At 37.1% G+C, this 13,460-nt stretch overlaps 1 protein-coding gene across 4 annotated transcripts in view; it reads left to right on the top strand.

Annotated features, from left to right (window-relative positions):
* The window catches only part of EFR3A (EFR3 homolog A), an 86,111-nt gene that overhangs the window by 54,162 nt on the left and 18,489 nt on the right, over positions 1-13,460 (top strand). For all 4 annotated transcript variants that reach the window (XM_054190930.1, XM_054190929.1, XM_054190931.1 and 1 more), the window contains 8 exons: positions 14-178; positions 2,304-2,418; positions 4,302-4,353; positions 7,677-7,849; positions 8,294-8,369; positions 11,069-11,230; positions 12,427-12,558; positions 13,082-13,149. In XM_054190930.1, the coding sequence (XP_054046905.1) occupies positions 14-178; positions 2,304-2,418; positions 4,302-4,353; positions 7,677-7,849; positions 8,294-8,369; positions 11,069-11,230; positions 12,427-12,558; positions 13,082-13,149 (943 nt within the window). The remainder of the gene's footprint in view (positions 1-13; positions 179-2,303; positions 2,419-4,301; positions 4,354-7,676; positions 7,850-8,293; positions 8,370-11,068; positions 11,231-12,426; positions 12,559-13,081; positions 13,150-13,460) is intronic.

Genomic DNA, 13,460 nt, shown 5'->3' with positions numbered 1-13,460 from the left:
GTGTTGTTTCCAGGCCCAACAGTTCTGGAGGTTTTTAATACCTTGTTGAAGCACTTGCGCATCAGTGTTGACTTTGAGCTGGGTGACAGGCGCAGTTCAGCAGGAAGTGCCACTTTCAGCACAAGCTCCAAGGAGAGTGATGAGAGGATTGTCCAGAATGCGATTATTCAAACAATTGGTGAGTAACAACTGTAGCATAGGCTCACTTAAATTTGCTCCCCTTCTTCCCCTTCCTCAACAGGATGGTGTTAAAACAGCTGAACTCAAAAAGGGAAAGTGGCAGGTGTGGTAGCTTTGATTGTACTTCCTTCTAAATCTCAGTCTCACTTTACGTTATTTGATTTCTGAAAGACCTTTCTTTTAATTGTTAACTGAGAAGACAGCCAGGAATCTCAATGAAAATTAAAAATGCTGGTGGACAGTAAATTTGTTGGTTATATTATTATCTGGCCCTTCAAATATAGACATTATTCTGTACCCCTGGTACAGAACAAATATTAATCCTTTCATGAAAGTCATATTGCAAGCAATCATACACCGTAATATATTTTAGTAGGTACTACTTGAAAATTTGTAGAAAACAATGTTAAACGTAGTGTCAACGATGACACCTAATGGCCAGTTGTGCTACCACGACTTAACTGAAGTACTTTTAAGCGCAATAATGAAAACGAGAGCAACGATTTCTGTAAATTATTTCATTCAATCGTTTTTTTTTTTCAGATTTTCTCTTTATGGTAGTGATGTTATATATTGCAGTGTGTTTATCAGGTGTGTTCCTTTACTTAAAGAACAAGGGGGAATGTAAGTTAAATATTCACTAATCTGTACCTTTGCTTATGCCTTGAAGCTTTCTGGAGCAGTAGCAAATACGTAGTAGATTAACTTGGATTTTTACTGTAATGGTGAGAAATAAAATGTTAAAAAAAGCTCCCCCAAAACTCCTACAACACAACCCTTTAAAGTAAAGCTTCTTTCTAGCAAAGTTACATTTACGCTATTGCACAGCAATAGAACAGACTGTCTCAAGTTGGAAGGGGCCCATAAAGATGATCAAGTCCAGCTCCCTGCAGGACTACCTAAAACTAAACCATACAACTAAGAGCGTTGTCTAGACACTCCTTGAACTCTGTCAGGCTTGGTGCTGTGACCACTTCCATGGGGAGCCTGTTCCACTGACCGACCACCCTCTCAGTAAAGAAGCTTTTCCTTTTGTCCAATCTGAACTTGCCCTGAGGCAGCTTCATTCCATTTGCTCCTGTCCTATCGCTGGTCACCAGAGAGAGGAGATCAGCACCTCCTCCTCTGCAGCCTGTCCTGAGGAAGGTGTAGACTGCCATGAGGTCACCCCTCAGCCTTCTCTTCTCCAAGCTGAACAAGCCAAATGACCTCAGCTGCTCCTTTTAAGTCTTGCCCTCCAGGCTGTTCACCATCTTGGTCGCCTTCCTCTGGACCCACTCCAATAGTTTGATGTCCTTATATTGAGGCACCCAAAACTGCACACCGTACGTGAGGTGGGGCCACAGCAGTGCAGTGCAGAGTGGGACAATCTAGCTGTGCTGTGCTTGATGCCTCCCAGGACACGGTTGGCCCTTTTGGCTGCCAGGGCACACTGTTGACTCATATTCAACTTGCCGTCAACCCAGACCCCCAGATCTCTTTCCCCAGGGCTGCTTTCCAGCCTCTCATTCCCCCAATTTGTATGGATAACTGAGGACTACCCCAACCCAGGTGCAGAATCCGGCACTTGTTCTTGTTAAATTTCATACGGTTGGTGACTGGCCAGCTCTCTAGTCTATCCAGATCTCTCTTTAAGGCCTCTGTACCCTCAAGGGAGTCCATAGCTCCTACTAATTTTGTATCATCATCAAATTTACTTAATGTACGTTCAGTTCCTGCACTCGGATCATTTATAAAAACATGAAAGAGCACTGGCCCTAAAATTGAGCCCTGGGGAACCCCACTGGTGACTGGCCACCAGCCTGATGTAACCCCATTTACTATAACTCTTTGAGCCCGACCTGTCAGCCAATTGCTCACATACTGTATTATCGACTTGTCTAGCTAAATTAGAAAGTTTAAGGATTCAAAGAAGAAAGTGACTGTCATGAAAAGACTCTGTAAAGCCATTCAGCAGAAAGGAACATTTAAATATTATGCCCTAAAACAAATCAGAGTTTTATTCTCCGGCTATTCTGACCTTGTAAATGTATTCCTTGTATTTATAAGGCTTTTCTTACAAAGAGAATGGCCCTGTATCTCTTCCATTCTGTGATTTCTTTCCCTTTTTTTTTTTTTTTAAGGATTTTTTGGAAGCAATCTCCCAGATTACCAAAGATCAGAGATCATGATGTTCATTATGGGAAAAGTACCCGTTTTGGGCATGACTTCACAATCACTGGATACCAGTCACCTTGGGTTTGTATATCCTACGTTCTCTAATTTCAAATTAAAAACTAAAAAATTCCTTCACTTAAAAAGTGAAGGAAATTAAGAAAAATGAAATGCAGGTTCTTGCTCATGAGGGGCTATATTAAATGCTATACAGAATAAAGACAAGCACAGTGTCAGTGGTAGGAAATCAATCTCCAAACACATTATGGATAGAAAATACCTCATTGGAATGCAGCTCTTTTTTTTCACTAAAGCATTTCTTCTCTCCACATCTGTACAGATGTTTCTGAAATTATTTACTTAATGGTGGCAAATTCCGTGACTTCTTATATGTGCGTTTTCTGAATGAAGGAAATTGAACTATGACTATATTTTTTCAAATGGCTGCATGATTTACAAATGGTTTTTGTTTTTTGTTCATTCTGTACAAGCTGCCTTCAGATTAAGAAATAAACTGCAGAAATTCCAGTGAATTAATTTTGGTTTAGATTTTCCCTGTTTATTTAGAAATTGGAAAAAGCTGTAGGTGTGCAGACTCCTGTAATAAACTCATAATTAAAAAGCCGCCATACATTGAAGTAATATTTTTAACTGTAACATGAATAATTATGTTTAAAGCCTGCTTTTCCTCAGTCTGGGGAAAGTCACTGAAAAGGCTGCAGCTATTTTTCTTTGTATGCGTGGATACTTCGTACCACATATGTCTGATCACCTGCAAGCTTAAGTAGGAAGTCATTGTCATTCTCCTGGCTTCTTGGTGGCTTTTTGATATAGTATTGTGTCCAGGCACTATTGGGGACTATTCCATGGGAGATAGAAATCTGTCTGCCAAGCAGTTACTGCTCATTAAGAAGGTATTTGAAATACAGATCCATTTAAAATTCTGAACTTGGATTACCAGTTAGTGTGGGGGTTTTTTTGTTTGTTTGCTTGTTTTTTAGCTATACAATTTTCCTTTATGGGATTCTCTGTAAACATGGGACTGAGTAGTTTGTTAGTATGATGTGCATACGTCATTTGGCTTTCTGACTGCTGGTACAGTCTTGCAACACTTACCTGAAAATTTGGCGTCTGCTACACAAGACATTTGAATGCTGCTGCCAACTGGATCTAGCCAGGATTAGAGCCCACGAAGGTGGAATTTTTCACTGTTATGTAGGGGCCAGCTTTTGTGAAGAGACTTGCTCTCTCCTTACGCTATTTGGTGAGCAAAAGGGTTTGTACGTTTTTTACTTTCTTGAAAGAGTCTGTTTGAATGGAGCAATTTATTCCAAGTGTACTTTTATCTTCCAAGTTCTTGCAAGAACAGTGCGTATGTGACTATATACCAATAGTTATTTAACTTCTTCTAGTAGCAGCAGATGGAAAATGAGAACAGATGAACAGCAGGTTAAGTGGTGTTCCGTGTACATTCCTGTGATCTGGAAACGGAGGGTTCTTTCAGTTGTTCTGGCAGATAACTTTTTTCCAGTCTTGAAGTTTTGGGGTCTGACTGAAACAAGAAGTGTCCTGGTTTCTTAAAAGACTCAATTACTTTTTAAGCCAGAACTTTTGAGTGCTGATGCTTGTGAAAATTGTCAAGCTTTTAGAGGTTGAACGTTTCAGCTACAAAGAGATTTCTGAATGAAACATGAAGATTTAGATCTGCTTCACATGTGTCGTTTACTGTTTTTTTTCAACTGATGTTCTTCACTTTTTAAGCCTTCCTATAAATATCCCTTTCAAAAACAATTACTTATTGCATCTCATTTGCAAACATTTGCCCCTTATTTGTGGTCATCTAGCATCCCTTCCCAGACTGCTGTATTCAGTTGTCAAACCCACAGTTGTTAGAATGGTGTCTGAAGTAGAATAATATTTTGAAGGTATGCAAAGAAACTAATTCTCAGCTTTTTTTCTGATTTTAGAGACTTGGGAACTAGGAGAATTCAAATTATGTTATTGAGATCATTACTTATGGTAAGCCTTCTGTGTTCAGTATGTTATGTTGTAAGCACACAGCGTTTCACTTTATGTATATGTTTATACATATAAGTACAGTATTACAACTCTGTAATATGAAATGAAACATAATTTCATATCACATAGATCTGTAGTTCTACTGGGTAAACCTGTGACAGCATTTTCCCAAGTTACATTACAAGAAATATTCCTCCATCTCTTAGAGCAAGCATTTTAGTGAATATCACTTATAATTGGATCTGCAGATCCAAAAGAATATCATAGAATAGGTTGACTAGTTCTGCCAGCAGTGCTAACAACATGAAAGTGAAATCACTTTTGTCTCTGACACCAGAAAAGCTGTAATTTTTACATATTTTTAAAACTGTAGGAATGAATGCCTATCTCCAAGCCTTTAAAGCCTCAAGCACCGTTATTCTTTCCTTCCTAGTATTTCCCAAGTTTCTTGTAAGGTATAATTTGTAATTAACTGTTTAATCACAAATACGTTTTTCAACTTTAAAGAGTTTTTTCTGGAAATACCTCCTGATGGTAAGAATCAGAAGCGGGTAGTAAAGGGGGCTCTTGCCTGTAGAATCCTTGCCCATCCTGTTGCAGAAGCTGAAAACTGTTTAGTGACTGAAATAGGGGAAATAGCGTAAAGAATGATATCATGACTAAAGCGGTAGGTTGCTGTCCTGGCAAATGAGTTTCTGTCCCTGCTTTGACAAGAAATTTGTGTGGGGGGTTAGGCAAATCAGTTGAACCGTTCTGTGCGTGTAAGAATATGAAATCCTAGATTCTGGCTTGCGGAAAAGCTGAGCATTCACAGTTGCAATTTAAGGATAGAAAACATGTTAGAAAGGACTGCAGAGGGTCATTTTTTCACATTGTCTTCATTAAAGATAAACTCAGCTATGCCTAAACTCTTCTTCACGGAATCACGGAATTTTTCAGAGTTGGAAGGGACCTCTAGAGATCATCTAGTCCAACTCCCCTGCTAAAGCAGGATTGCCTAGAGCACATTACTCAGGACTGCATCCAGGCGGGTCTTGAAAATCTCCAGAGAAGGGGACTCCACAACCTCCCTGGGCAGCCTGTTCCAGTGCTCTGTCACCCTCACCGTAAAGAAGTTTTTTCTCATATTTGATAGGAACTTGACAGTTCTTGTCAAGTCTGGTCAGTTCTTGTCTTGATCGGAACTTGAATATTCTTGACAATATTCATCTCACCAGTTTTAAAAATTTCCATTGAAGTCAGGGAGAATTGTTCTAATTATTTGGGGTGCTGCATAGCCTATAAGTATGCTTTAAGGGATTCCAGTTGTGCATGTGGAAGGAATTTAACATTTTTGACACTGAATTTTGTTGTGGATCCTCTTTTAGAATATGGAAGTAAAATCCTATCATGGCACAAAGATGTGAAAATGAGTGTTTTGGTGTTTAATAAGTTACTCAGACATTGATGAATATTGTGGAAAAACTGTGAGAAGGAATTTGCGTTCAGAGCAAAGCTTTTATTGTGGTATATCAGATGTAATCTGCACACATAGTAAAGAACTAGAAACTGGTGAACCTTGCCTGCTCTGTGTACTGAACCGAGCATTCTACATCATGTGTTCTTTACAAAAGAATAATACTTCATGACGTTAATTAGTCTGTTGTCATGCGTACACAGGCAGAGAACTTAATACTGTATAGGCAATTAAAATCTGTCACTTCATTAATTTGCAGCCTTGCATTTTGTAACATTAGTAATTTTCTATTTTCAAAATGACTGATTAGATACCTTCACATGCCCTTCTGCTCCTCTGCCAAACAATTTCCTTTCAACCACTTGTGCTGCAGGAATAGTGCTGGCTCACATGGTGTGTTTTAACCCCGGCAGGCAGCAAAGCATCACCCAGCCACGTACTCGCTCTTCCCCGGTGAGATCGGGGAAAGAATTGGAAGGGTACAAGTGAGAAAAGTGGGTTGAGATGAAGACAGTTTAGTAAGTAAAAAAAGGAAAGAGAACAAAACCAAGAAAAACAAATAATTAAAAAAAAACCCAAACAAACCCACAATGAATAAACACCAATAAACCAAAAAAGAAAAACACAGATCCCAATGGCTTCCCACCCAGCTGGTCCCTGAGCGATGGCAGCCCTGGCAAACTTCCCCCCCACCAGTTTTATTGTTGAGCGTAACATCACATGTTATGGAATATGCCTTTGGTCACTTGGGGTCAGCTGTCCCTGCTCTGTCCCCTCCCAGCTTCTTGACCACCCCCTTGCTGTCAGGGCAGTGTGAGAAACAGAATAGTCCTTGTCGCTGTGTAAGCGCTGCCCAGCAATACCTAAACCCTCCATGCGTTACCCACACTGTTCTGGTCACAGATCCAGAATGCAGCAGCATGTGTGCTACTATGAAGAAAATTAACTCGATCCCAGACAAAACCAGTACAACACGGTTCACGTGTAAAAGGTGTAATAGTATGGAATGTGCATAATGATGATATAATTATTATGTAAAGTCTTAGATGAAAATATGACTGCTTTTATTATAGTTAAATTCTGGATAATTTTGCTCCCCTCATCCTCAACAGTTCATACTTGTGAGTTTCTGAACCCTGTTTTGATTTTGAGATTGTAATATTCTGGTACCCTCCATTTTAAGGGACAGTAAATTTTAAATATTTCTGACTGGTTTAAATGTTCAGCTGATTAATATTTAAATTGACAGAAGCTAACTTTTCCTTATGTACCTACAGAGCTTGTTTAAATAAAAGTAATTGAATGAGGCAAGTCAGTGGTAGTATTAGTTTAAAAAAAAAAAAAAAAAAAGAAAAAACAACACCGTGGTACCAGATTTCTAAGAAAGTGATGTTTGCTGTTTGCTTTCTTTTTTGCAATAAAGTAGTATCCGTAAACATTGAAGATGTACATATAGGCCCCGATTTCTCTCAGTACCATATATGAGCAGCTCAGAGCCTGAAATGGAAAAATCTCTATTAAATTATTGCTGTCTACATTTCATGCCCTGCAGCTTTTCATGGGCCATTTTGACCAAAAAAAAAAAATCATAAATGATACCCTTATTTTTTTCTTTTGGGTGTGTTGGTAGAGGAAGGACCCTGAGAAATACCACTTTCAAAGTGATGAGGGAGTTTATTTGAATATGAGTGTTAAAATCCTTCGGAATTCTCAGTGAGGTTAAGAATTTTCAAAACTAACAAAATACTTCCATTTGAATCCAGCTTTCAGATACCAAAGCAAGCCCACTGAAAAGTGAGGGACAGCTGCAAGTAATTCTTACAGTGCAGTAATGACACGCATTAATTTTACTTCCAACAATGAACAGGTGACTTCAGGATACAAAGCGACAACGATAACTAATGCACTTCCTCCCCCATTTCTGGACCCGTTATTGTCTCCTTCACTCATGGAAGACTCTGAGCTAAGGCAGCTGGTCTTGGAAATCCTGCATAATCTCATTGATCGGCATGACAACAGAGCAAAGCTCAGAGGGATACGGTAATTCTTTTTGTTTGCTTTCACCTGCTTTAAATTCTAGTTCAATATTTGAATGAGAAGTGCTGTTGATTTTTAAACATTTTTCCTAATATGAAATGTTAATGTACTGTTTTCATAAATGCACAGTGCTCAGTGTCTTTTACTGATGGCAAGAGTTTTACAGGTAAGCCTCAGTGCATGATACCTTGTATGATCATTGCAAATACCTGCTAGTTTAACTGTGGAAGACAGAATATGGTATTTTATGTAGACAAAAAAATATGTGGTTGTCATAATTCTGTTTACGTTTTTTCCCTCTTCAACTGAAATGTGAATGTCATTGTTAAACATAGATATAATTAAAATGGAAATGGCTTCAAGTTTTGTTTGAATCGTTCGTATATTTCACATCCTCTTCCCTTTCAACTTGTTTTTGCTAAAACAACGTTTTTGTTTCCTTTGTAGAATAATACCAGATGTTTCTGATCTAAAGATAAAACGAGACAAAATTTCAAGGCAAGATGTGAGCTTCATGAAAAAGGTAATAGATGAAAAAGTTAACTTTTCTAGCTAGAAAAAAGATAAAGTAAATGAACCGGTTGCTTTACTTTTCCACAACTGTGTTTTTGCAACAAGTTGCAAAGATCACTATTGAGTGATTTTATTTCAAATTAGTGATTTCAAGGTTGAGGTGTTCTAGACACTTAAGAGGTAGTTCCATGGAATAAACTTTTCATTTATGCCTTCAGTGAAACTCCTTCTGTGCATGAAATTAGAACAGTGTGTATCTAAACCATGATTCTGAAAAATGCACCTTTTTATAGGGCATTGTGCCAGTTGACTTCTGGGTATGTTTGATTCTAAAGAAAACCAGATACTTTATTTTTTTAAAGGATGCCTATTTGGAGTAAACTTACTTCTTTACTATAAACACCTTATTTTCTATGTGGGAAAAAATGCATATAGTTGTTAGTGTGCTTTGTCATTCCTGACTATAGTTTATCTGTGTAGGTATGTTTGTAAACAACAAAAATAAAAATTACCAAAGTTAGCTCAAGCAGGCTTTAGAAGGTTTATCACTGTTATCTGCCTAAGAACATATATTAATTTCTCACAGCTATCCCATACTGTTTTGGTTTTGTTTCCTATTAGCTGTGAAATAATAAATGTGTGTCATCAGAGTGCTGCCTTAATTTATTATTCTAATTACAAAAATCAGCAGAATCGCAATTTAACTTGTCTAGAGATAAAAATGCTACATATATAATCATATGCAAAATAGAGTTGTGCAGCTTTCAAGTACCATTGCAAGATAAATGTTCTTGCTAACTTGGTACAGTTGATATTCCTTGTGGTATATTTATACCTGTTTTGATTAATACTGGAATAATGCAAATAGAAAGAATACTCCAACATTGGCAATTATTAGTAATGTATCTTTGTAAAAACTGAATTAAATTTTAATTGATTGATTTAATGTCTAGGATTTAAAACATTTTGGATAAGTTGTATTTACTGATTTTTGCTAGATTAAAATTTTAATTGTCAAACTAAATATTTGAATTGTTAACACTGTCATCTGAAAAAGAGGGCAGGACAGGAACAGAGACTCTTATCAGGTCAAGAAAAGATGATACAATCTTCTAAAAAAAATATTTTAACCCTGGGGAATGAAGTTATTCTATAATTATCCATGTCATAGTGTTTCAGGTGCGTATCATAAACCTAATGTTTCTCATCTACTTTAGATAAGTGTGTTAGCAGCCTACTCTTCCTAGATTCCTTGCATTGTCAAAGGAGAGAGGTGAAGCACCTCCAGGAGTCCATTACGACCTGAATTGACCACCTAGATTTGTTTGATGTTAGGTGGGGATCCTAAGGCCATTCTGTGTCATACTTAGGAATTTCTGTACCTAGAATTAGGTGGAATTAAACCAGACAGGCACAAAGCTCTTTTCATCTCAGTCCACCTTCTCAAAGCCAGGATGCTTATTTCTATCCTTTCTTTAAAGGGAAATGTTGAACTTCTTACATTTTGCAATCTTCTAGAAAGATAGTACGTGTCAAGAAAATCCACATAATAATTTATTTTCATATTGAAGTGCAATTCTTTATCAGTGGGATGAATAATTTCATTACTTTTACTTTCCAAATATAAGGTGTCTTTAAACAGCTAAAATTCACTGTGTGTATATTATAGTAGCTTGTGTGCTTTGCTAATAGCTCTGTTTCCTTCTTTTCTAAATAAAGCAGATATTTGAAAAATTATATATTTTATTTTAGAGATAATAAAAAGACTGAAAACATCTTTATTACTTCTTAAATGAATATGTCCTGCTTGAAAAACAGATGTATGTTTCTTGATTCTAAAGCTGAACTAGTACTTCCAGAGGTAAAGCATTGGTCCTTAGATCTTGAAAATTAACTGTGTCAGCTGATACAGACCTGTATCCTGTACAGGTTAAGAATGCGGGGCTGGTATTGCATGCAAAACCTGCTTCTTAACCTGCCTTGCTGTGTTTTCATTGTTTTGCATTGAAATAATAGTTTCTTTGCAAAGATTTGGTTACGCACAGTGTTAGGAGGAAAGGAAGGTCACTTACGAAGTTGAGGGTCTTTCATTAGATAATCCGTTCTTCACTAGAGCTAGAGCCTTCCTCTGCGCAGTGATAAATGAGCCGCACTCATCTCCTGAAACACTCTCCAGAAGAATTTCTTCTCCGTTTGCTATTCGAGGAGACTTGCTTAATGAACAGATTTGATGTCTTCACAAGGATAACCCTTGGAGCTCCTCAGTTACTTGAACGTTCTTGAGAATGTTTCAAGATTTACATTTTATTTTCTCCTTTTCATAAATGGGCAATTTTTAAAAAATATTTCAGTAGGAAATGAACGCCAGTGCCTGACACGCAGTCCAGTATTCGTGTGCAATTTTCTGTATCATCTTCCCTATCTGTACACTTCTACATAAAATAGAAGAGTTCTGTATTTATAAAGAAGCAGCTGTCACGGTAGTAAACTAGCGATCTTCTTGATTGATCCTGTACTTGTTTATGTATGTATATGTATACATGTATTTTATCCTTTTTTATTTTTTTTAATTATGTATCTAAAATCATCTAACATCAAAGTTGGCCCTGCTTAGAGGAGGGAGTTGGACTACAGAATCTTAAATTATCCTTTCTAACCTAAGTTATTACATGATCTTAATACTCATTTTCCCTTTTTTGTCTTTAATAGCATGGCCAGCAATTGTACAGACACATCTACTTAGGCTGTAAAGAAGAAGACAACGTCCAAAAAAACTTTGAACTGCTGTTTACATCTCTAGCTCTTACCACAATTGAACTTGCCAATGAAGAAGTGGTTATTGACCTCATTCGATTAGCTATTGCTTTGCAGGTATGAGTCTGAAGCAGTGTTGGGTTCACTGATTGACAATTTATATTTGTTTTTCGCATATTGATCTTCAAATTGGAAGTCGCATCAGTCAGTCCTAATGTGATCGATCCATTAAGGAAACGCACTTTATACACAACACTTATTAATAGGGAAGCTTCAACTAATCAGATTTGTTACACGCTTCTACAGCATGTTCTCTTCAGGAAATATAGCAGATGTGGAAATCTGTTGAAACATTCCGGAGAATTGCTGATGTATTCATTAGCAGATCGACGAGATATTCTTACGACCTGTGATCTTGTGTCAGTGTTCCGTATAAAATATATGGACTGTCCTCACCTTGGAAGAAAGTTTATGGTTAATTGATTTGTTGGACATACTTATCAAACCAGGCTATTTAATCTTACCCTAGAGTAAAATTCTCTCACTGTGTTGACAGGCTTTATTCCTTAACGTTTCCTTTACAGGATCAAACATGATTTCATACTTGCATACATTCCTCAATGAAACCATATAACTTAGTAGCTTTATCTGTGTCAAAATTTAAGCATTCAAATAAATAGCGCTAGCATGTGCAGTGGAAATTTGATGAAATTGTGTTCTGTATTCCCAGTTCACTCTGTCATTAGCCTCATTCCCCAATGTGCATCTGCATTATGAAACCTCTGAAATGCAGAGTGCATCCTTAATTTTAAAATATGTCAATGAACCAAATCCTTACTTGATCAAAATATCGTTCTGTTTTATTGGAACAAAAATAATACAATCTAAATAAACACATAAATGCTAATAAGCATTAAATAATTCCCTTTATGGTACTGTACCCGTGACTTCCAAGAATTATTTTTATTATTAAACTACTGTTTCTAATTTTCCTGAAAAAAGTTATGACGAGCAGGTGGTAGGGACAAGAGACTACCAGTCATTAATCTGTACTCTGTTTCTGAGAAACATAAGTTTGAGTTGAGTAGACTTATTTCTCTTCATAGGCGTCGAATCCTTCAAGCTAACTTCAGATTAATATGTACCTAATTTAGGAGCGACCTGAAAGACCAGGGTTTTAAGATGAGAGGTATTAAATGCTGCGTATTACCAGATAGTCATCGTATGTCAGCTAGTGTTGCTAATAATAATAATATTTTGACTTTCATATATTCAGAACTTGGGAGAGTATAATGCTATCCTGTATATTTCAGGACGTTGCCATTATCAATGAGGATAATCTGCCCATGTTTAATCGTTGTGGTGTCATGGCACTGGTTGCAGCATATCTGAACTTTCTGAGTCAGATGATTGCAGTTCCTGCCTTTTGTCAGCATGTCAGCAAGGTAACACATAATTAAGTAATTTAAGTCATTTAGAACAGTATGCATTCTGCTGTAAAATGAGTAAATAATTTCTGTCACGTAATTACTTTTGGTGTTGATCTCCTGTATTTGTGTCTACCAACATTGCTCTTTGTCTTCGGTCTCTGATGGCATTGTTTGCTGAGTCTTAAAATTACGCACAGAATATTCTTCTCTCGAGGTACAGCATTTTTCATTTTGTTTATGGTACCATATATAATGGGCTAAATCCCCATCTGGTATAAGACTTTACAGCCTCACTGGTTTTGGTAAAACAGTACTGACATGCGCAAGACCATGAGAAACAGATTTTTAGGCTAAAGCGTGAGTGCAACAATCTCTTTCTCTGGTTAAAAGAAATTCTAAAGGCCTCATTTGTGCTGAGGCAGATGTTAGCGAAGGATTGGTAATCTGCTACAGCAGAACCTCTTTAAGCAATTTAGTCATTGGAGAAAATAGCTATGGAGCTACTCCATTTGTACTGTTTGTCTTGGGTTTTTTTCAGGTCATCGAAACTAGAAGTCTGGAAGCATCTTATTTTCTACCAGAAACAATTTTCAAAGACAAATGCAAGTGAGTAGATACAGAATGTGAATTAATGAACAGTGAAGTACCTATTTTACTATTAAAAGTTGGATATCATTGAAATACATTTCATATGTGAAAAATAATTTAGAGGTTTAAGAGTGTACAGAATAGGCAGAAGAAAACCAAGCAGTAAAAGCATATGTGAAAAAAATCTGGTTTTCAGGCTTTTTTTAATTGTAGTCAGAAGCACTTACATCTGCAAAGTCTGCTGCTCATTATAAGTGCTAACACAGCAAAATGCAGTTTCACTGAATCACAGAATGGGTGAGGTTGGAAGGCACCTCTGGAGATCATCT

Source organism: Rissa tridactyla, chromosome 2, assembly GCF_028500815.1.
Source record: "Rissa tridactyla isolate bRisTri1 chromosome 2, bRisTri1.patW.cur.20221130, whole genome shotgun sequence".
Classification (NCBI taxonomy): domain Eukaryota; kingdom Metazoa; phylum Chordata; class Aves; order Charadriiformes; family Laridae; genus Rissa; species Rissa tridactyla.
The sequence above is the reverse complement of the archived record's forward strand: the minus strand, read 5'-3'. Positions and strand labels throughout refer to the sequence as shown.